At 37.6% G+C, this 24775-nt stretch overlaps 1 protein-coding gene across 3 annotated transcripts in view; it reads left to right on the top strand.

The window, feature by feature from the left end:
- The window catches only part of whrna (whirlin a), a 112139-nt gene that overhangs the window by 40953 nt on the left and 46411 nt on the right, over positions 1 to 24775 (top strand). For all 3 annotated transcript variants that reach the window (XM_026929155.3, XM_026929156.3, XM_026929154.3), the window contains exons 2-3: positions 11658 to 11876; positions 18811 to 18936. In XM_026929155.3, coding sequence (XP_026784956.1) covers positions 11658 to 11876; positions 18811 to 18936 — 345 coding nt within the window. The remainder of the gene's footprint in view (positions 1 to 11657; positions 11877 to 18810; positions 18937 to 24775) is intronic.

Genomic DNA, 24775 nt, shown 5'->3' with positions numbered 1-24775 from the left:
AAAATCTATAATGTATTATTTAGTCTGTTTGAATCTAATCCTCAGCACAATTAGGTTGGATGTGTGAAGTAATCTTTTGCATTTAATTATTTTTATGAATTATGACTCAGACAGCAAAATGGACATTGCACTATATTGGGACCAAACATATCTTCATGGCAGATCAGTGTCTTTTTGCACAATACTCGAACTAATTCATTTAGAGAGGCAGCAGCGCCACCCACCATGCCCGCTATGCCACCTCGAAACTGATCCATTTTACAGATCTGCACCAAAACAGATTTAGACCCAGCCCAGGTTATCAGAGAATCCTGTTACATCAGCCCAGGTTATCAAAGAATCCTGTTACATCTGATCTTAAGCTGGTGCAGGTCCAAAGGTTATTTTTAATCTCTGGCCCAAATGTGGCACTGACGCAGTTCAGAAATGGTTCAAACTGGAGTCAGCCACAGCAACATCGTGCATAATTATCCATGAAACCAAATAGCAAAAACCATGGTTTATTAAACAAGGTTATGACTGTTGTCACCACATCTTTTTTTTGCCAAAAGTAAAAATAAATAAAAATTTATATCATGGGATTATGCTTTCAGTGCCGCATTTAGGATCAATGCTGAGGTTGTTGGTGAACGGTCTTAAGCTGAAAGGTAACACTCGTTGGTTCAATGATGGTAAATGCTCAAAACAGCCACCTCCCCAGTCTAATTTCATTTTAAACACTCTGATTTCATGTTTGCTAATGTTTTCATTGGTTGCATGGGCTCTTGTGAACAGCCTCTATAGGCCTAGTCAGAATGCATGTACACATACAGTTTGGCTGTGTACTCAGTTTAGTCTAACTTTCTCTCATTTTTCTAATATAACTTGGCACGTCGTTTTATAGATGTGGATATAAACATCGTTTTATAGATGTGGCTAATACACTATATGGCCAAAAGTCTGTGCACACCTGACTATCGCACCCAAGTGTGCTTTTTGAACAACCTATTCCAGATTCAGTCCAACTGATTTGCTGTTGTAGTAAATTCCACTCTTCTGGGAAGTCTTTCCACTGAGAATGTGGCTGTGGGGATTTGGTTATTCAGCCACAAGAGCATTAGTGAGGTCAGGCACTGATGTTGGTTGAGGAGGTCTGGTTTTGCAGTCAGCATTCCAACTCCTTCCAAAGGTCTTCAGTGGGGTTGTGGTCAGGACTCTGTGCAGGACACTTGAGTTCTAACTCCAACTTTGACAAGCCATGTCTTCATGGTCCTCACTTTGTGCACAAGGGAATTGTCATGTGAGTTTGGGCCCCTTTGTTCCAGTGAAGGGAAATTGTAATGCTACAGCTTAGAAAGACATTCTATACAATTGTGTGCTTCCAACTTTGTTGTAACAGTTTAGGGAAGACCTATGTATAGGTGTGATGGTCAGGTGTCCACATATTTTGGCCATATAGTGTATGTGTTCTGAGTCTGCTTACTGACAGTGTTCAGTTCCGTTCACATCATCACACTATTTGGACTGAATTTGGCGCAAATCCACATTGTGGATTATTTCATGACTCTGATGGTCATCCGGCCCAAACATGCTTTCTGTCAAGGGACTATTTATCAATCTAATCTGAGACCGCTCATGAGAGGTTCTCTCAGGACAACTCGAACCAACAGCCAGTAGTAAAGCATGCTTGGTATGTATTATGGGTTGGGGCAGAAATTTTTGACAGCCAAGCTGCTGAACTGACATGTGAGATGGGAAAAGAGTGCTGAAGCAGAGAGATGGAGCAGTGCAGAAGTAGGATGGGTTCTGGACAAAATAAAGGAATTTTGAATACAGTTAAAAAAATAGTGATGATTCCACTTAACCAGATTTGCTTTTTTTGTTTTTTACCTAATCAAATATTTGTTTTTTGCTTTTAAATATTTAAATATGTGCAATGTGAAATCAAAATGGACAAATCAGAAAAGAATAGAAACAAAGGTAATATGTTACTCAGATTCTGATGATTTATAGGTAAGAAAACACCCAAAGATGAGTCATGAGTGCAGTTTGATTGTAAGGAAGATTAGAAAATGTGAAAACATTTCATTCTAGTCAAAATATAGAAAAAAAAATGTAACTCTAAGAAGAGCTAACAAGGCATGTGAATTTTCCTACATATGACTGCCCTCTAATATCACTCCTTTATCTGTTTGACTCTCTTCCTCTCTCTCACTCTCTCACTATCCCTCATATATGTCTTTCTCTACTCCCTATCCGTATATCATCCTGTCTCTGTGTGACTGCTTATGAATAATTCATCAATAAAAGTGAGGGATGGAAGACGGAATACAGCTCTGGGAGAAGTGATGGGTAAAAGGGCAGGTCTGTCTGATATACTAAGCTGCAGTGTGACCCTCCAGTTCCACGGTCATACTGCCTCAGTGCTGACGTGGGTTCCAGAAAGATGCCTCTGCTGTCCTTGCCTTCCAGACTGTGATTCGTGCAAATGATTATTACTCTGTGTTTTAATTTTGATTTATTAAAATAATAGGACTACTTTTGGAAAGCAGACATTGCGCTGTTATTTGCCCTCTGGGTTACATTATGCATTTTCGGTCGTGTTATGCAGTGAAGGAGATTTTTAATATAGACAATGAGACTGTGAAGGACGTCAGAGGTTACACAAATGAGATGCCATACACAGTCTGCATGAAAACGAAGTGTGATCCTTAAAGGAGGTGTGATCCTTAAAGTGTGAATTATAACTACACATTTGCATGCCTTGGAAGTTTATTACTGCATTTCATCTATTCTTTCAATGCTCCTTGAATAAAGTAGGGGTTTCATAGCTATTAATTTTTTACTAGTTGACCAGTAATTCAAAAAAGGTACTCAATTAGCTCGACTTGACCACAAAAACTGCTTTAGAACATCACTTTTAGTACAGTTTTATTAGTGCAGTGAAAAAGCTGATAAACAAGAGCAACGGATGCATCAAACCACACTTCAGTTAATGGCCATACAGAGGTTTTCAGGCTGGTAACAATGAGTACTGAAATTGTTGATTCTGGAGCTGAGAGCGAGCAGCACGGAAGCTCATGTCCATTAACAGAGCTCTCATTATAACTCAATCAGTCTTTGACATCTTCAGCAGCATCTGGGAGGTTTTTCCAGGCTGATAATAACCTGCGAGTTGAACCGCCATGTTGCACAGCCTCAGTACCATCCAAAGGCTCTAAACTAGCTGAGTGGAATTGGACAGTGATCCAATCCAAGATTTTATTCAGCTTTAAGGGACAACAAATATAACTGAAGTAAGGGAGTGGGATTTCTTTGGGAGTGGGATTAAAAATCAGTCTAGTGCACACCTCTACACAAAGTGATATGTTGTGATAACATTCCATTAAAGCAAAAGAAAATTAAATTAAGAAAAAGCCTTAACTGGTGTGCACAGTGCATTTGAAATGTCACCACTTAAACTAGTCGACAGCTAGCGAATGTTTACTAGACTACTAGTGACTAGCTCACAGTAGGACACATTAGTGTTAAAGTCATAGCTTACCTATGGCTTTGAACATGTACAGTACATACATATATATATATATATATATATATATATATATATATATATATATATATATATATATATATATATATATATATATATATACAAAACACAGAGAAGTAATGAAACATCAGGTGATAGGTTTATTGCGTAATCATCACTAGCATCACAGGAATGGACAAATCACTAACCTGGGACAAGTAGATTATGAGTCTGGGCTATATTTTTTATTTACAGCTATCCAGATTCAGAATGATGGCTTTATAGCTGTCACCCCCCCTTTTTTTTTTTTCTTGTCTACAAACCAGACAGCAAAATATACATTGAAGGGAAATATTTTCAGTATTTAACATACTTTCAGTACATATATCTACTTAAAATTTACACATGTACTGTCTTTTGACTTTGTACTTATAAATATGAAAAAAGGATATATTCATAAGCATGAACAAAGATATATCTAAAAGTTCCATGAAATTTCCACCTGCATATTATCAGACTAATTGTACTGACAGGGACGTTTAAGGAATTTGCTGTGGCTCTGTAGCTTTTCCATTCTAGTGTTGTTTAATAATGCTGTCTAGAGAACTTTAGGAAGCTCCTTCACCTTCTCCATGATTGCTACATATTGCATGAAACCTTCCCAACTGATGGCAACATCTTTTGTAATGAAAAATGGTGCAATTTGTTTGAATACTTATTTCCCTTCGTTGTATGTATATGTGATTTATGGCACAGTAGAGGAAGGAAAAGAAAAGAAGGTGCCTCAGGTGCATTGCTGATCACACTGGTTCCATATTGGGGATTAAAAGTATTAGTTAATGGCCCAGTGCCAATTCATGATTTTGACAGCCACTTAAAAACCTTTAATGTACCTCAGTGAATCATGCTTCATGGTTACAGCTTTTTAAAAAAACGACGTTAAGAAGAACCGACGAGATTGTTTGAATATAAACATTATTAAATGTTTTTCCAGGACACTTATCCTTCGACTGCCTAAACCAAAGATGTACAGCAATATTGTCATGATAAGAAAATTTGACCTCAGTACTGAAACCATATTAAGTATTACAATACGGATCCCACATTGATGCCATCCATGGCAGGACAGAAAAATGATTGAAAATACATAATAACAGAACATCGACACTAAAAACACGCACGACATCTGAATACCTGTTCAAGATCAGTTTTTAATGAATAAGTAATGGTGCACAAGAATGTTGAGAAGCATAAGAATGAATATGTATTTATATGCGCATGGTGCCCTGTAATGCGCTGGCATCCCATCTGTTTTGTATTCCAGCCATGAGGCCAGTGACTAGCCACTAGCTGCTTTAACTAGCCACATTTTCTTGGTGGTCAGTGTGTGTCCTTGCAGCTTTGCTTTATGCTGTGTTTACAGGATAAATGATTGGTTACAGTCCTTGGGTTTCTAATTGGCCTCTGATATTTATGAGTGTGAACCTGGGGGCTGTGTGTTATTTAGCACTTAGTCTAGTTTTAGCAACAGCTGCTAAATCATGCACCACTAAATATCACTGTGTTACACTAAAGAACAGTTACAACTAGCTCCGAGTTCAAATCACTCAGCCAAATATAGCAATTATTATAAAAACATGCTTTTTTAGTTCTAAAATCTGATTGGCTGTGCAGCATTTGAAGCTGTTTTGAAGTGCTTGATGTGCGTAAACCTCTGACCACATACACCAGTAATCATAATTTATAAGCCAGCAGTTCCCAAATTTTTTGGACAGACAGACTTTTTGGTAGGTTTAAAGGCTACATGAGAGGTTTTTAAAATTCAAACACTAACTGTAATAGGAAACCTGTTTAGTGTTAATACTCAATCATGGACTAGAATAGTACATAAGTGTGACTGTGATTTGAGACATCACTAGTTTGTCCGGATAGTGAAAAGACTAAAATAGGACGTACACACTTAATTTAAATGTGACGAATTTCCATATTGTTCGCATTTCAGTAATTTGGTCCATCAATACTTTTTCAGTACCAGCATCGCTAGGTACAACAAATGAAGCTGGTTTGTAAATTAATGGGAAAGGTAAATTAGCATAAAGAGTGTTCAGTACTAAAAGAATCAAGATTTGATTTACTTACTAAAATTTAAAAGAAGTGTGACTGGTAACTGCACAAATATCACGACAAATGTAGGCCTGCATAAAAACAAATATTTCGATATAATTGATTATTTGTGATAATTAATTGACAAATAAATGATGAATCAGCTTAAATGTAGCTTGTAAATGAGAATGGCTGTGACAAATATCATTAACATTTAACATCTTGTTACACAACCAACTTTGTCATTTAGGGTTAATCTAATGATTATCCTCTGATACACTAACAACTGATTGAAATTACAAATAAGGAATTTGATTTATTTTAAATAATAGCCCAATAAAATTGAAATTTGTGGCTTTAAATGGAGCTTTACTGTACTAAATCACATAGACATTCATCACCATAAACAACAAGCCAAAATTAAACAGGCTAAAAATAAAAAATTAAACTTACCCGGCCTCACGAAACTATATTTAATAGTCGCTGCACATATTTTACTGCCTCACTGAAAAAAATGTCAAGCCCCTTGAATTAAATGTATTATGAGACCAAATGTTAACTGTTTTGTATATTTCACTGACGAAGCAGTAGATTTTGTCTGCTTTCATTTTTACTTTATTTCTCTCTTTGCCACCATCATTCAAAGGTCTGTCTAACAGAGAGAATGGCTCGCGCCTTTGTGTTTTCTGTGTCATGTTTCTGTTGCATGAACTCACCATGAAACGGCAGTAAACCTTTTTTCCACAGTTGAACTTCAACTTCTTGTTATCTAAGCAAGAAGGCTGTATGTTGCTGTAATTAAAATCATTCAAACTGTTTGTTGTGGTGCTTAAAACTGCGTCAACCGTGTTGGTGAAAACAGCTTTGCGCACACTGCTGTGTGGTGCAGTATTATCAGTGCTGCTGTTGCTCCCAGTGGCTTCACTATGCAATTACGTTCTACCTAATGACTGTATATACTGTATTAGTGGACAACATGGTGCCAGTGACTCCTATTGTACATTTTTGAAACCTTTTTGGGATCAAAATGGGAGTCACCTTCTTGCAAAACCTGGAGCCAGAGTCTGCGCAGTAGAGACACAGAGCTAGTGCATGTGCAGTAAATACAACCGCCTCTCGCCCACCCATACAACATATGCGTGCTCATGATGATTTCCCGAAAAGTGCAACCTAAACGGTACTTCAGCTAACTCAAAGTGGTTAATACAGTGTTATTAATTAACATGCAAAATGCTAAACTGTAGCCATATATTTTTATTGGTTTATTTTTATTGGTTTTACCGTTGAGGCTTGAGTCATGACTGATTGAGCTACCATTCGCTAGCTATCTGACATTAGCCATCATTTTAATCAACATAATGTAAGAGCTGATGTAAGGTACCAACTGAAAATATACAGCAGTCAACATTTACACTCAACACAAACTATTTTTTTTGGAAAGAAAATCGCTGCTCTATGATTTTTATCTGGCTCTATCGGTCTGAAGAAGTGCTCTTATATCCTCCACTTGTTTTTTTCAGTGCAGTTTGTTTAAAACGGAGTGACTGGGTAACCATACAAAGATATTTCAAGTGTTCACTAAGATCATACAGTCAATAAATAATTATGAAATTTAGTTAGTGTTAGCTGCCTTTGTTTATGCCATCACTTTGTTACCTCACGTTGGTTTGCTAGTTTTAACATCAGTACAGCAAGTTAGCTTAGACTTCAAAACCATCTGATCAACCATGCCCTTTTATTTGTCACTAAACTCCTATAAAACACATTTATCATAAGGAAAAATACTGGGGAGAGTCACATGAGAATGGGTGGGGTTAAAAATTGCACTGCAGCCAGCCACTAGAGGGCCTCAGAAACATTTTGCCTTCACTTTTGACTCCCTGGTTTGACTCCCTGTTTTGACTCAAGTCAAGTCAAGTGGCTTTATTGTCATTTCAACCATATACAGCTAGTTAGTACACAGTGAAACGAAACAACGTTCCTCCAGGACCAAGGAACACAGAACTACTAGACTCCCTGTTGGTTATATTCTATAAGAGCATGGCACTGACAGTAGTTCTGGTTGTAAATTAAATGATGATTATATTAATGTGTTCATTCTAATAAGTTCTTTTTCTATAGTAACAGCTCATTCACAGGGATATGTACTGTGAATCTGCAGCATAATCTATGTCAAATTAAAAACCCTGCTGTTATTTAACAAAGAATACTGTATAATCATTGATATCATGAACTTTCTATTAGGTGAAGGAACGACTGTTTATAGCTGCAGTAAAGTAAGTAATACTTGTATCATGAGCATTCCATAACATTTAAATAAACAGTTAAAAAGCCCGACATGTTGTTTATTAATAAATGTAAAATTGTACTTATTGGTATAAGAGGAATAAAACACTTCAGGGTGGTAATGGTGTGGATTATTTTTCTATAACATGCTCTGTTGTGTTGTATTCCTTACATATACACCTATAAAGTTCTGACCTTTTTTGTTTTATGATCAGGTGGAAAGCCCTACTGAGAGAGCTGGCCCCAGACACGACAGCAGCTGCACTGCTCACTGATCATCCTAATAACTCTATTTTGGTTTCCTGAGGTTTCAGATGTCCATCACAGCTCCATTTCCATTCAAAATCATGCATATGCCTTCCTCTCTCTGCATACTCATTCACTGTATAATTGAACGTGTTACATTGTGCGCACAGCACAGCAACCGCTATCTCCTAATGGGCAGTTTTGTTATGCTAATTCCCACAAGTGGACTCAGGGTTTATCTTTTCATATATACACACTCTTTAAGCATAGTCTCTATGTTTATATCAGTCTCCATGGATACACACATTCATGTTTGTCTTCCTATCCTTATGAGGAACTTCTATTGACATAATTATTAATCCAGCTAATTAATGCTATGCCTAGACTTGAATCCAAGCCTAATCTTAACCTTAGTAACCAAAATTAAACCTAATCTAATTAACCTTAGTAATCTTAACCTTAGTAACCAAAATTAAACCTTTTGGCTCTTTTAGGGTTTTTATTTATTTATTTAATATGCTGTAGTTTTGGGGGGAAAAAATTCCCCACAAGGTCAAAACTGCCAGATATTTCTATCCTTGTGGGGACATCTGGTCCCCCCTATGATATAAGAAGTTTTTTTTTTATATATTAGTATTATACAAAATAATAAAAGGAAGAATTTATCAAATATATTACAATGTGCCCAAAAAAGCTATGTTATCATACATTTCTACCATTACTGGTCCTCAAACATGGATAAATACATATTTAAACACACACACACACACACATACTGCCTGCTGTTAATCTGAAGCTGCCTCAACTTCTAATTCAGATCCAGATTGCTTTATTGGTCCTCTGGACACAAAAGTAATTAAACAATGAGAAGCACATCCTTGTGTTTTGTGTGTGTGTGTGTGTGTGTGCGTGTGCGTGTGCCTCTTGTCATGTAAGCTGTTCTAAATGCACTTCTCTCTAAGCACTTTCCCTGTAACAATGACACTGTTTTATAGATTCTTTTTCTATTCCATACGCTATGCATTTTTTTTGACACACAGTCAAGAAACGTTCCCGTCAGCACTTTAGACAGACGGCACATTTAGATCATCGCTGTCATGCTGCATTTTATTTATCGTTATTCACTCCAGGGCCATTTGTACCATTTTTCTGCTTTTTCTCCCAGGAAATCTGCCCCCCCATCCCCCCACTTCCTTCTTTTATTTTCTTGCTCTATTACCACCATGAAAACAAGTTACGTTGCTGCTGCAGGCAGGCCAAGTGCATTGTACAATTTTTGAAATACTGTGTTTTATATTAGGGAAGGTATTTCAGGATGTAAATATTAGTGGGCATCTGAGTACATGATTGGATCTTAAAGCAATTTAAGGACAGATGTGGGATTATTTCCTACTGTGTTCAATGCGCTTGTTCTAATACATTATCATTTCCACAGTAACAACTCGTTCCTTCTTCAGCAAGGCATTTTCAACCACAGAACTGACACTCACTGGATGTTTTTTGCACCATTCTGTGTAAACTCTAGAGACTATTGTATTGTGTGTGAAAATCCCAGGAGATCAGCAGTTTCTGAAATACTCAAACCAGACAAAACTAACAACCATGTCACTGTCAATCACTGCAATCCCTTTTTTCCCCCCATTCTGATGTTTGATGTGAACATTAACTGAAGCTCTTGACCTGTATCTGCATGATTTTATGCATTACACTGCTGCCACATGATTGGCAGCGTCTGGGAAAAAAATTGAAAATGTATCGCACAATTAAAGTACATAGCAATTAGTGTTCAGCGCTAATGTAGAGTGACGTCTGTTAGAAGTCAGGGCACTCCTGTGAGATCGGTACAGAGTGGCATCATGGTGTGTGTGTGTGTGTGTGTATTAGTACAGAATCATTTCACACTCTACAGGAGTCATAGTGTCACGCAGTGAGACTAGGGACTACATTTGATCTGCAAAGTGATAGCAGCCATTGCAGGCTCTCAGAGGTCAATGAGCCGCAGCACAGAGGAGCTTTTAGTTCATCTCAGTGCTCCTCATTCAGCCTGCCTGCCTGAGAGACTAGAGCTGGGTATGCACTTAGAAGAAAGAAGGATATACACGGATACAGGAAGTGGCAAACAAATCTAGCAAATCCAATTGCCTAGTTGGAAGCATTCAAAGAGTGGATTCCACTTGGTATTTATTCTGATTGTACTGTCTTTTTATCTGTTTCTGTTATTGCATCAAATTAATTGCATAATAATAATAATAATAATAATAATAATAATATTTAGGGTTCCTCAACTCAAGGCAGTAAAACTGTTCTTTCCCTTAGCTCCTAAACTGTAAATTATAAAATGTAAATCATTTTATTTGGATTCCTTTCATTAAAACACACTTCTCTAACCTTAACCCTAGATTTTAGCTAATTTGCATTCTTTAAAATTTGTTTTAAAAAACTGTACTTAAAATCAGGTTAATTACCTACCTATATTACATAAATTTGCAATGAAACTATTTTGGCTAATAAGGAGTGTATGTGAATAGTGACCAAACCATCTTAACTAGGGATGCGTTGATAGCAATACTAGTATTGGTCTGATCCGGAGCTCATTTACTCAAGACGTAAGCTTAGTGTATAAATACACACCTGACATGAAATCTGACAGCGATCTAGTTACTGTGATTAACGAAGGCAGTCAAATCAAACAGTGCACTGCAAAAAATATCTAGAAGAGGAGCTACAGCAGTTTCTTGCAATACAGGTAACCTGATAAAACATCATAAACATAAAACTCAGCATGACCAGTTCATTGCTAGAAACTCACGGAAGCCAGCAGCAAATGCTGGCTAGGCGAGAAAAATGTCTACAGACAACGCTAGGTGAATGAAAATAACAGCTCTTGCCCAGTACCCAAGGGATTGTGATGCAATAAAAAAAAGCAAGAATGTACTTTACTTATAGTTGTTCAGAAACAAAAAACATCTACTCATACTTGGTCTGGAAGAATGTTATAGATGCATCCTTAATAATAACTCTGTTAAAACTCAAGTTAGTAAAAGTGTAAATGTAATTTTGTTCATATTTTCTAAACTATAAATTGTACAATTCAGATCTCTCTTTTTTTTTTTTTTTTTGGAGTCCTTTCATTAAAACACACAAACTTGCTACATGGACCATCCACTCATGTTATAATAAAGATAATATCCTCCTTTGGGCGATAACTATTTGGGGTGCTACCTTATATGATTAGTGCATTGCAACAGTTTGAACTCATGCACACTTCCAATATACTTCTGAATCAGCAAGTATAAGTATCTCCTTTAGCCTGTTAATGACGTTATGGTCTATTGCTCTTAATCATCAACCATTTTTCAGTTTTAGACAACAGTCACCCACTGTAGCAGTATGTAACTAAAATCCATTGCCTGATTCTTTTTTTTAAAATTAGTTATCCAAGAGCATTTTTGGCCACAAGAAGTTTCAGGACCAAAGGATTACCTCACACTGACCCTCCGTTTTTCCCTTCCAGGTGCTGAAGGGCACGAAGAAGCTGTGCATGTCAGTGCGCTCCATGGGCCGCATCCCAGGCGGCTATGTCACAAATCACGTGTACACGTGGGTGGACCCACAGGGCCGCAGTGTGTCTCCTCCTCCAGACCTGCTGGAGCACCGCAGTGCTACCCTGAACAGAAACCATGGCCAACAGCGCAGCCACATGCAGCTGCTGCAGGACGGAGACGAGAAGAAGGTGAGGCGGGAAGGAAATATCTCAGCATCTGAATGTATCATGGTTCAACTCAAAACATCTTTATACTGTCATTAACGCTCCTGTCTGCTTCTCCTCCCCTTAGCATGGGGCAGCATGATTCCAGCCCCAGTGGGCCTCTATTAGCATGTGTTGCAGTTCCCATTTTTTAATGCTAGGTGCAGTAACTCTTTGGAGCTAAACAATTGTGCAACATCTAGAATGGGGAGCAAATCAAAAGAACATTGGCATATATCTGTCAAATAGCAATATATTTTTAAATAGTTGGTGACTCAAAATAAGTAATTAATATTTCAATCAAATTTAAAATATATGGAACTATGAATGAGGACTTCATGAGCCAAACCATCTATCATGTCCTCATGGAGGAAACTAAAGTAAACAACTTTTGAGGAGGAAACTGGAGGAAACCCACATGGACACTGGCATGGTGTAGGTTTAGTTTACATAAAACACTTCACCAAAGCACTTCAAATAAAAGTTTGTAGATGTGAAAGTTTGCTCCTATATTACTGTATTATTTAGTTATTCATATATTTTACCAAGAGTTGCTCAAAAGATTGAGCAGGTTTCAGCATGACCCCTTTAGTTATATAGATGTCTGTTAGCTGCCTAGGCGAGGAGCTGAAAATGAAGAATGAATTCCTCTTATTTAAAGTAAGTTATTGCTGTTATCTCTGTATAACAATACTCTGCATTGCTAACCACTGATCATAAACTCCCTGACATCTCAGAGCAGCTGGCACATTCGCTTTCCTTTAAGTCCTGCGTTATCCACTGTATCAAACAGGAATCTCAGCAATGAGCTCTGTAATAGTGAACAGTGACTAACAGAGAATACTTCATTCAAGACATAAAATAAATGAGCTTATATGCAGGAGCTCTCTGCCAGCAGCGAAAGAGAGATAAGCTCTATGAGCTACACAATGCCAAAACCAGGTTGATTTTGTGTCCAGAGTGTGTCAAGAGATTATTTATTCTGTCACTTGTTAAATATGTGTGAACTACAAAGCATCCAACTCTGCTCAAGCATACTAGAGCTTACACTGGGTCCTGGCAATCAGCTCTTTATTCTGCTGTTGAGAATTTAAAAAAATAAAGAGTGTTTTAGATATATGAGGCATAGCAATAGACTAATAAGGTTTAGGCTTAAACTAGACTCAAAACCTGATCAGAATATCACTTAGGCTTGTTCAATATAACGATTTTATTATCTCTACGCAATATTACACTGTCATGATATCCAGTAACGTTTACTCTAATTATATTACCAGATCTGCCAGTGTTTACGCATTTTGTGTAGGAGCTCCGCAATGGAGTACGCTAGTATGAGCTACCATGCAGAAATATGCTAAAAGAGCAGTCTTTTTCTCCCCCTGTGAAACAAGAGATGAACCAATCAACATAAGAATCATGAAGGATTTGCACAAGTGTTTTGAACTGTCTAATATTAAATGACACCACCTTGAAGCTCCGCCCCTCCCCCATTTCACATGCTTTTTCACATGAGTTCCTGGATATAAAATAAAATCTGTCAATGTGCATTTGAGTTAAATACATTAGTTAACATCAGTTAACTATACTTATCATGGATGCTACAAAAATTCTGTCAAAAATGGTAAAAAAAATAGCACTTGTCAAGAATGAAAATTTTGACGTAAAAAGATTCAAAAGGCCTACAACAAACTGTCAGATCTAACATTTTACAATTTCGGTGATGATAATAAGAAAGTGATTATATACCCTGTTTTTTTTTTTTCCTTTTGACTGGCACACTCCTGCACTGGCCACTGCAGATGGGTTCAAACACTTAGAGTAGAGAATAGAGAAAATGTCGGCAATGTGGACATTAGACAACCAATCTGTAAAAGGATTTTATCAAAAATGTAATGTTGTTTTTTGCGGAATCATGTGTCTGCCACTGCCAGCAAGCAGTTCCTGACTGCACATCTTATAATATTACTATACTCTCATATACTCTCCTTAAACCTAAAATAGTGGAAATGCTTGTTTTCCTGTCAGTTCTGGATAATTAAATTGTTTATTTATTCAGGCTGGGAAAATCAGTACCACACAAGCCTAATCTCACATGCCTGCCATAAAGCAGGAGTCTTATTTGCTCTTTGTGTTGTAGTACTTTACTGCAATTCCCGGACACTTAAAAACCCGGAATTCTCTATCTTTTGCAAATAGAAATGGCTTTCTGTGGGGAAAAAAAACCAGAAACAGCTTGGTTTACTTATCTGACTCCTAAATCTGACTTTCTGCAGTTTAGTGTCCCATGTTGTTTTACCTCACTCTACCCTTAGGGTGCCAGAATCTGCTAAATATTATTTTAGGAGGAGTCTTATGACAGCTCGTGAGGCTGTAAATCTCTTAATGGCTGGAAATTGCCCAAACAGCCCCGAGACTGTGGGTGCATTAGAGCAGAGGACAAGAGTCTGTCGTAGTGCTCTGACTCCAGTTGCACTCTCTTTCCCCATATTGATTGATCATTCTGTTTGGAGAGCAATATATAAGGTAATTGTGAGAAAGTTCCCAGTCTGCACCAGGAGTTCCGGTAAATACTAAGAGCCCTTATGGAAGTTGAAATGCATTTAGCTTAACACAGTGGGACATTTTTAATAAATGCATGGCATTATAAAGAAGAACATAGCACACAATGCAACCAGTGCGCCAAACTGACCTTTCAGGGTTGACTAGAGCTAACCTTTAGTGGAGTGCTAGTGGGTGTTGGCCTTGTTTAGCAGTCTGAGGGCGCTTGATGGTGAGTGTTACAGGTCTCAGTGAGTACACTGTTGCTTAATATTAAGGGCCATATTCAGTGTAAAAAGGAAACACTCTGAAACATTATAAATATGCTTATAATGAAATATTTATGATGTGTTTAGCAATTCTGGTGCTAATTCTTTTGGTTGGTGCTGTATTGTCATAATTTCCGTGAGAGGTTTGCAGTTGCGTGTTGCGCTGACATCGCAAGGGACATTGCTAGTGCAGTTACGATGGCGTTTAATGGGAGAAAAAATGTCAACCATCTCAAAAATAACTCGGAACAGCAAGAGCTGAGCAAGGGAGCAAGGCATTCTCTTCTCATCCACCATTTCCCAGCAACGTTCAGTGTCTTTTTAATGAGAAATCCAGTGTAGTGAAGACAGCAAACACTGGAGTTCTAGAATATGAAATTGAGACCTTGCAACTAAAACAAGGTCATAAAATTATAATGTGTGCACACTTTTTTGTGCTCCATCTTTGCTATTTTGAGTTCTCAGATGAATAGACCATGTCCTTGTTTTGATTAATTTTTGTCCCTCTCTAAACAAACTGTGCACACTGTTTAATGAATACGTTTACTAAGCGGTCAACTGCTACACTTACAGCTCACTTTAAGAAGATGGAGTTCTTAATTTTATTGTAATAATTAACATGCTGTGTAAAATTCAGTGCCTGAGAGAAGTGCCTCTTCCAAGCTCTTAGTGTGCATGTGGCTTCTCTGCTGACTTATACAAAAAAAAAGGCTCACCAGTTTTGGTGAGTCTGTGCCCAGTGTAATCTCAGATTCCTGTTCTTGTCTGACAGGAGTGGAAGTAGTTATCTGAGTTACCGTCGCCTTCTGGTCTGCTTAAACCTGTCTGGCCATTCCCCTCTGCCTGCTCTCTTCAACAAGACATTTTTGCCCACAGAACTGCCTAGAACTGGATATTTTTTTTTGTTTTTTTTTTTTTTGCACCATTTGCAAATTCCAGGAGTTCAGCAGTTTCTGAAGTATTAAGTCATTGAGGTCACATTTTTTCCCGATTCTGATGTTTGATATGAACATTAACTGAAGCCCTTGACCTGTATTTGTATGCATTTATGTATTGTGCTGCTGCAACAGGATTGGCATAATTGCATCAATGAGTAGGGGTACCCGTATTAAATTGGCCTGTGATCGCATATAGTATATTTCTATATAATGTTGTATTTGTATATCTAATACTGCCCTTGAATGGCATTGCATTCCACTGAGTACTTTGTGTATGCATATTGTGTAAAATATCAATTTCAGGGTGAAATATTGTGGTTACAACCAGTGTTGGCTGGCTGTGAAACTAGATGAGAGGGCTGAAATGTAATATCTATCAATACCTGGATGATGAAACTGGGGCAAACTATTGCATACATACTCAAAGGCAGATAGGCAGCTGAAGTCATCATTTCTTTTGTGTTTTCTTTAAGTATTTCAAGGCTGTAATATACTGGATTCACGCCACACTCCCACACTCCCACTCTCCCACTCTCCCACACTCCCACACACACTTAAGACATTTGTTATTAACAAATAATCTGCCAACAATGAAACCTTATGTTGATGTTTTTTAATCTTTGAAAGACGAGGGCTTAGCCCTGCTAGTCCATTTATACCAGCTGCCCTGGACGTAATACTTCTCCTGTGCTTAATTCTTAAGTTAATTCTAAGTCTAAATCCTGATTTGTGCAACGATGTTATTAATTCTTCACTACACAGTTACCTCAACCCTAATGTAGCCTTGAAAGAGAAAGCAATCCATTTGAGAGTAGACACTGCTAGACTGGATAAGCATGTAGATGTTTGTCTGTCACTATTTATAGGAGTCACTTTTTGTCAGGGTAAGTGTTCCCACATTCGAGTATTCAGTGAATGTGGAGAGTTATTCTACATTTTGCCATTTTGTTTTCTTAAAGCAGTCCTAATATTGCCTGATCTCGTCTGATTTAGTGAAGCTCTGTTTAACTCTTGAGTTATTTTTGTATTCTGAATGTTGACTGACTGAACTGCAGGACTTTTGGAACGTGCTTCAGTAACGACTGTAATATTCGGGCTCTTGACTGCAGGTCAAGTGTAAGTCAAGAGTTTGTTCTGCATTTTGGTGAAGAGTTTATTGAACATCAGCTCACATAACAAGGCTGGCAATAACATCTATGGCACCATTCATAGATCAAAATGTTTTCTTGTGCATTTAGATCAATTGTACACACCAATCATTGTACACATACTCTCCTTCACACACACACACACACACAAATAAAACATGGTACATGGTGCAAATGTGGCAAACTTTATCTGGTACAAATTAATGTAAAATTAAATCCATTCAAAAATTAAAGCAGTTCAATAAGATTTGAAGGTAAAAAAAAAAGTAGTACCTTAAAATACAATGTGAGGTGCCTGATGAATATTAATAGGTGGAAAGTTACAACTCTTTGATGCATAATAGCAGGAGGCATTTTGTTCTTCATCTTGTTCATTAAGCCATCATTTGACAATTTTAAAACCTGTTTTGGAACAAAGCCTGTCACGCATTCTGAGTTGCAAAAGTAGTGAGACATTAATAGCGTTAACAACCAGTAAACAGTTCATGAAATAATTTTTAAAATAAATTGGACATCCAGTCCAGTGATGCTAAAACACAAGATGTAAGATATTGTCTTTCTCAGTATTGCTCTTTTTGAAGGCATTCTGATCGTATTACCATCAGTCTACTGAGTGTCCCGAAACATTGGTAATGGGTCCAGTGCATGATATATTTCCTTAATAAAGAAAAGCAGTTTTAATGATGTCATCAATATAAGGATCAAATCAAAATTGCACCAAGATTCCCAAGCTCGCCATTTGTCAATTCAGATTTCCTAGCCTACTTAAAATTGGTGTTGTAAAATATGCTGCTGTTGTTGTAAACCTTAGCAAATATTATTGATTCCATGTTTAATTAAAAAAAAAGTGCAAAAGTTTAGCAACTAGCTGGAGGCACTTCAGAGAACCAGTGACACTCCTTGCTGTTCATTACAGCTTGCCCTTTCACTCAGTAAGCAACTCTTACCTCTCATTCTCCCGGCTAGTCAGTTTTTCCCTTGCCGTTGTCTACATGTATTCCACATCTTGCTATTTATCCGACTAACTGTGGCTGCATGTTTTCAGTTATGTGGGGCTCAAAGAACCACAGTTACATAGCCTACAGAACTAGGGTTCAATATTGTAGGATTTAATAGTTGGACAGTAGAAACAATAATTGTTTGGATTATCATGATAAATAGATGTGTCTCTCTGATATTATTGTCAACATCACTGAAGTTTTTAAGCATTTCATAATGCATTATTAATGTTGTTTTGCTCCAAACTCTTTTGAGCTTAATGACAGGCTCTTTTTAAGTTTTGCCAGTGCATGTTTATAATTCTAAACACTGTTTCCAGTAGGTAAGGATTTGTAAACTTTAACAAATGTCTTTCTAACCTTTAGTTCCTTTTTATTCATTTGTACAGATCGATGGCATAAAAAACCAGGAAGTATAAAGTTAAAACCTCAAATTTATCCACAGGCCAAATTGATAAAGATCACGGGCTGTGCTTGGTGGCCATTAAACTGGAACAAGACTTGACCTCTCATTACCATAGCCATGTGTAAGAAAATTCCAGAAGATATACCTCTATGGTGATGGCTGTTTGTAAAAACAGGCTTTTCTTACCTTCACATATCATATGGGGAAGCGATAATTCTGAGAAGCAGCTAAAATAAGAAGAGCCATTTCATTCTCATTCAGCCAGGTTGCAGTCACAAATAAAAAAATCTGATTTTCACTCACATATGAGATTATTTACTATAAAGGTGCTCTAACATCTCTTTAAGGCTTCCATTCTCTGGGCTCAGGCAGATAACATTGACATAAATGAAGTCTGACAGTGTTCTACCTTTGAATTTACTAAAAAATAAATTGGAGCAGTTTAGTGTGTGTGTGTGTGTGTGTGTGTGTGTGTGTGTGTGTGTTTTTGTATGTGTGTGTGTGTGCGTGCTATATTCACATACATATATTAATGGATCTACTCAAATTTTTTTGTCAGCATCATTGCAAGCAATATATGTAATAATTGTATATCTTACAGCAATATGCTTTTCTGTCCCAGGTGAATCTGGTGCTGGATGATGGTCGCTCTCTGGGTCTGATGATCCGTGGGGGAGCCGAATACGCTCTGGGGATCTACATCACTGGAGTGGACCGAGGTTCTGCAGCAGAGTGTGGAGGGCTGAAGGTAAAGTCTCACCCAATCTTTCCAAAAAAAGTCTTCACTCCGTCTATCAAATTCTCTCCAGTGCTGAATTCCATACTAGTTCTCAACTGCACAGCTTCACTGTTGTGAATGTTTCATGTTTCTGATGTCTCTCAGCCTTATGTCTCACTATACATTCTCAGTATCTCTCATTTCATTCACACTGTCACTGCCTCCCACCGTCAACTGAGCTTTCATTTTCTCTCTCCCTCACTTTCAGCCTCGCCATTTCTCTTCTCTGTTTGATCCAATCTTCCGTTGATGTGCATGCCTCTGTCAGGGCTTTGTGATAAAGGTAACACATTGTGTGGTTAGAGGCTGTTTGTGTACCGTGTGTGTGCGCAGACCTAAACAGGTGTCTAGCCGGTGTCACATTCACATCAGTCAGCTTAGATGTGCCTGTTAGCCCCTCACAGACTCTGCAGGTGGATTCAGTTTCAGCCTGGCACTATGCAGCCCCATGTCACATTTACAGTCTTTTTTTGGGACAGACTGGTTTTTAGATTTTTCCCCACCTCCGTTTGTTTTTAAAGTGGCAATTTGTAATTCTTAGAGTCCTCTGGTTCCTGAAAGATGAATTACAGTTGCACTGAAATGTTGACAAGGCCACCCCATTCTCTTCAACAGACTCCAACTGCTCTGTAGAAATTGTGTGTGTGTGGGCAGCCTGGGAAAACCCATCACATGGTCAGATTTTAACATTTTCTAATATAGAGATTTCTCTGAACTGAAGTATGTCCCTCTTTTGCATGTGTCTCAATCAGAAGTAAAGTTAGCATTTTAAAATCCGCTTAGCCCAAAATTGAAAAAAATCACAACTCAAGATTTCAGTTATCACATTTATCACACTTTTAGACATCTTTAGTCAGACTGACTAAAGTTTTCAGAGGTGTTTTGTTAAACTGGATCCTTACCCAATGTGATCTTTGCAGACAGACAGATAATGCAAGGTTAGAAAGTAGCCTAAATTAAACATTTCCATTCCATTTTGAAAAATATACAGTGGGATCCTAAATTCTCCTTAAAGTCATTGAAAATATGGCTTTTTTCATTTAAAATTGGAAACAAACAGAAGGTTTTAGAGTTTTTATTATTTATATATTATTTATATATATTATAATTATTTATATATTATTTGTATTTATTATTAATATCTTTAATATTAATAAATAGTTCAAGTTTTGCACTATTTCTTGGTCTCTATTTAAATGTAAGCAAATTTGTGATATTGACCATGTTAACTGCTTTGTACAAAGGTTAGATTTTCCTCATGCCTAATTTCTTCTATTGAAGCATGTGTTCAGATGAACTGTAATATGTAAAATCTAAATCTAAGATGGATCATAAGGTTTTGCACAAACTTGTGGAGTCCGTGCCAGCTCGAGTGCACACTGTCATTAAGCAAAAAAGGGAACATAGCAAACACTAAGAAACTCTGAAATTTGTGTAAATATTTCAAAGATTCTATTTTCACTCAGGTTGTCTTCAGTAATACAATTTGTATTGAAAATTGTTGTATTAACTTAGAAAAGAATGCAAAATAGAAGCATTTTCACCAGTGCTCTCAGATTTTTGGACCCCACAGTATATATGTTTTCTTAAAGTAGAGATGTTGAAGTTTATTACTGGCAGAAAATCGTTTTCCAGAATTTAGCCACAGCAACTTCAGGTAGGTTTTCCCAGACTGCCACACATATAAAGCATTATAGACAAGAAGTGGCTAGTTCTGGTACAGAAAAAAATGCGAACAGAAAATTGACTGCATTGCAATATCATGGATCACAGACATCTGACATTATACCATTATTATGATTTACCATTAAGAAACACTTTTATCCATTAAACAGTGCATCTTTAAAACTTTCTTTTTCTTTTCTGTTTTTTAAAACGGCCGTGAGTGTGTGCACTGCCTCTGAGTAACAATGCTGTGTAATTTACTCAGACAACCTGCCTTTATTCCATTTTCACAGCACATTGCTTCTCCATTTGGTGCTTTGATTTGAGATGAATCTCATCATTACATAGGGTCATGGAAATTTCAAGCTTATGGAGAAATGGGTGTTTTCTTTGGAGCTAGACGTTTAGATTTAAACGATCAGAAGACCAGGCTGTGTTGCTGGAATGAATCCATATAAAGTCGAGAGAGAGAGAGAGAGAGAGAGAGAGAGAGAGAGAAAGGAACGGCGAGAACTATGGACCTTTGTCTTATGGTAGGGGGCCTTGTATTTTCTGAAAACCACTAACAACACATCACAGCTCACACACCTGCGAGAACATTAAACTCACTGAGTTTTCATCTAATTGCGCTCATGTGAACACAAACAATTAGATCATTCTGGGCTGTGTCTGAACACACACAAACAGAATGGATTACATTAGCACTATGACAAATATAATGTGTTCTATGGAGAAAAGTTCAGGAATAAGCAGCTGACTTCCATACTAGTTCTCAACTGCACAGCTTAACTGTTGTGAATGTTTCATGTTTCTGATGTCTCTCAGCGTTAGGTCTCACTATACATTCTCAGTATCTCTCATTTCTTTCACACTGTCACTGCCTCCCACCATCAATCAAGCTCTCATTTTCTCTCCCCCTCACTTTCAGCCTTTTAGATGCTCAATGGCTCTAATAAATAGACAAGATATTATTGTACACATTTAAATAATGTTCATGAAATTAATTAGTGCTGAGAGGTCCATGATTTTTTTTTTTTTTTTGCAAACCCCTGGTATAAAGGACAGCTATCACCAAAGATTAAAAGCCTGTCTCTTAAAATGTAATAGAATAAGGTCTTGCACACTTGTGAAAATAGTGGTCTGGGTTTGGCTTCAAGTGAACTCGAGTGTATGCCGCTCTGTGTGAAAGTGATCCACTCCAGTGTAAATTGTCCTCTGTCTGAACTTGTCATATTACTTTGTATTTTCACATTTTACAGTGTCTGGGAAAAGCATATTGTAATGTGCAGATCAGACAGACTTTCTTCTTGATAAATCTTTAAAAGCCTGAAACAAGCTTTTAAAAAAGCAAGTGATACATAAAAATTTAATTATCCCAGTTTGCAGTTTTAAATGAAAAGATTCATCTGGACTAGATTATATTAAAAATACATAATTAAACTAAACATTAATAAAGACAATAATGGGTTTTACTGATTGTATACATCCATATAGCAAACAACAGAAGTGATATATAAATTGTACAAACGCCAGTGAGGTTTTTTTTTTTTTTTTTTGCCTTTCTTTGTTACAGCCATCCTGCTGCTTTGTGCCTTGCTAGTTCTGTTGTTTAGTATATAGATCAGTTTTCATCTGCCATTTTTGTTAGTGATGTACAGAATAATAATTTGGATACTCTAGATTTAAATGCTTAGATTTTGGCTCAGGTAGATTGCTCTGTAGCCAGGGAAAATCACTGGTGTATTTAATCAGCTCTGGTAGGTGAAGCAAAATGAATTATTTTTAATGAATCTTCTGACTAATGGGAGAAAACCCAATCTGGTTGCTTCTGTAATTATATTTTTTTGTCTGCAACTGACACATAAAATTCAAAAACACATTTACACAACCACATATAACTTCATTCACAATTACAAGGACTGCATCACACAAGCCCTTGGTGCCTACTAGCTGAAAGCATGAATGCAGACTTATACACATGCCTTGTATTAGCTCTAATGCTTTTGGGTGTGGTTCTACAGCTGAGCCTTGAGATGGAGTAATGATGGATAAGGGATAAATAGAGGAAAGGGTGAGGCAGTGGACAGCATGGACCCTGGCCATGACAGATCTGGAAATGAGCAAGCAAACTCCTGATCCAGGACACTTGACATTTTGAGTGATGGTGTTGGTGCAGCAGGAGCAGGCAAGTCTTACACACACATTTATATCAGCAGGATGGATAGAGGGGCTTTCCATTTCACACTGGCTCTCACAGCCATCAGAATTTCGTATATACAGGTGACTTTATATGACATATCCAATTAGATAATATATTATATATGATATTTGATCATATGGATTGGCAGCACACAGATAGACTTTTTGATGTCCAGTTATTGTGAACAGACAGATGAATATTGTAAATAACACGTTTGATTTGGAAGGAACAAATCTCTAAGCCTACATCTACATCTTTAATCTCACAGAGAATTAACCAATAAGAGGGCGACCTAGAAATAGCACCTGTTGTGTTGTGTGCTGAGGAAATAAGATGAGCAAATATGTCCAACTGATTATTTTCACTGCACCAGTATACCTCTATCAGGGATCAAGCTGAAGGCGATGATGATGATGTACAAATGTCATTAAAAGAAGCCAGCGCTGCAACCATTTTACTCATCTGGGATGGCTGTGATGGATGGATTTAATCCCATCTCTTCAATAAAGATTATGACTGTTGTTCTCCACAGGCCACCTCGGTGTTTGTTTCAACACATTATGTGTCCTCCTCTTTTATTTTCAGCCCTCGTTCCTGGAGGAATAGACAGAAAATATATGGTTGTAAAATGCTGGAGGTCTTAATGGCTAATGCCTCCCATAGACTGTTAATGAGATATAATAATGAGGTCACACAGTGGGAGCTCTCCTGGATCATTGGTGTTGGGATGCACATTGTCTTTCATACACACACACAAATAGCATAATGCACATCAGGTCAGACACGCACTTTCCTATAACACCACATCGCAAAGTTATTTTTCCCTTTTATACCACAGTGATTTGCAAATGTTTTGCCAACATCTGCAGCATTTATTGCATTCAGGACTCATAGTTTCTTATGAAATTATGATAATAATTAAATGATTTTGTAAAGGAGAAGGACAAAGGGAGGATAACCAGGGCAAAGAGAGGATGCTTGTCATTGAAAACCAATGAAACTAAAACAATGGAGTTCTCAGAACTTAAGATAATATAGCTAACTCATTACATCTGGTCCTCCCACATCTGGTTGATGTGTTAGAGAAGATGATGTCAGGTAGTATGCTGATCATACCTTGTGGTGGAGGTGTGCATTTAGACTGGGATACTTGCAAAATCCAGCGTGAAAGTTGCTGCATGGGTGAAAGGGTTTTTAATAATTGTCAGTAAAAATCTATTAAACGTCTTACTATAAACAAATACTTTGAACCAACAACACCCTTAAGCTCTAAATTCTTGTCTTTGTTTTGTAGGCATTTAAAAAGGCTTACCATAATGTTATTTTTATGATAGCATTTCCAAGTGGTGGAATTTGACATCAGTCTAATGTGCTATCAGCACCGGTTGGCAAAGTAAAAAAAGATGGAAAAATCTTTTCATTGGATGTAGACTGGATTAATAACATATTTGTTTGTTTGTTTTTCATGTGTATTAAGTGTAAGAATCCTTGCATCTAAGGTTTGCCCAGGGTCAGAATTACATGGGCAGAAATTACATGGGCAGAAATAGCCAGTTATAGCCAGAGTAACTGCAGGAGTGGTCAGGTGTAGTCGTAGTGTTTGCAGGAGTGGGCGGGTGCAGTCAGATTGTCTGTGGGTGCAGACACTGCGGTCAGAGTGTCTGGGGAGCAGGCAGTACGGTCAGAGTCTGTGGGTGCAAGTCAGAGTCTGTGGGTGCAGGCAGTATGGTCAGTCTGTGGAAGCAGGCAGTATGGTCAGAGTCTGTGGGGGCAGGCCATGTGCTCAGAGTGTCTGTGGGAGAAGGCAGTGCAGTAGGATTGACTGTGGGCATGGGGAACATATTTGGTTTTGTTCGCCGGTGTGTGTGGGTACGGTCAAGATTTTTGTGGGAGTGAGTGATCATGGTCAAATTCATTGCAGAAGCAGGTTAGTGCTGTCAGATT

The sequence above is a fragment of the Pangasianodon hypophthalmus genome, chromosome 15, assembly GCF_027358585.1.
Source record: "Pangasianodon hypophthalmus isolate fPanHyp1 chromosome 15, fPanHyp1.pri, whole genome shotgun sequence".
NCBI lineage: Eukaryota > Metazoa > Chordata > Actinopteri > Siluriformes > Pangasiidae > Pangasianodon > Pangasianodon hypophthalmus.
This window is presented reverse-complemented; position numbering and strand designations above follow the sequence as displayed.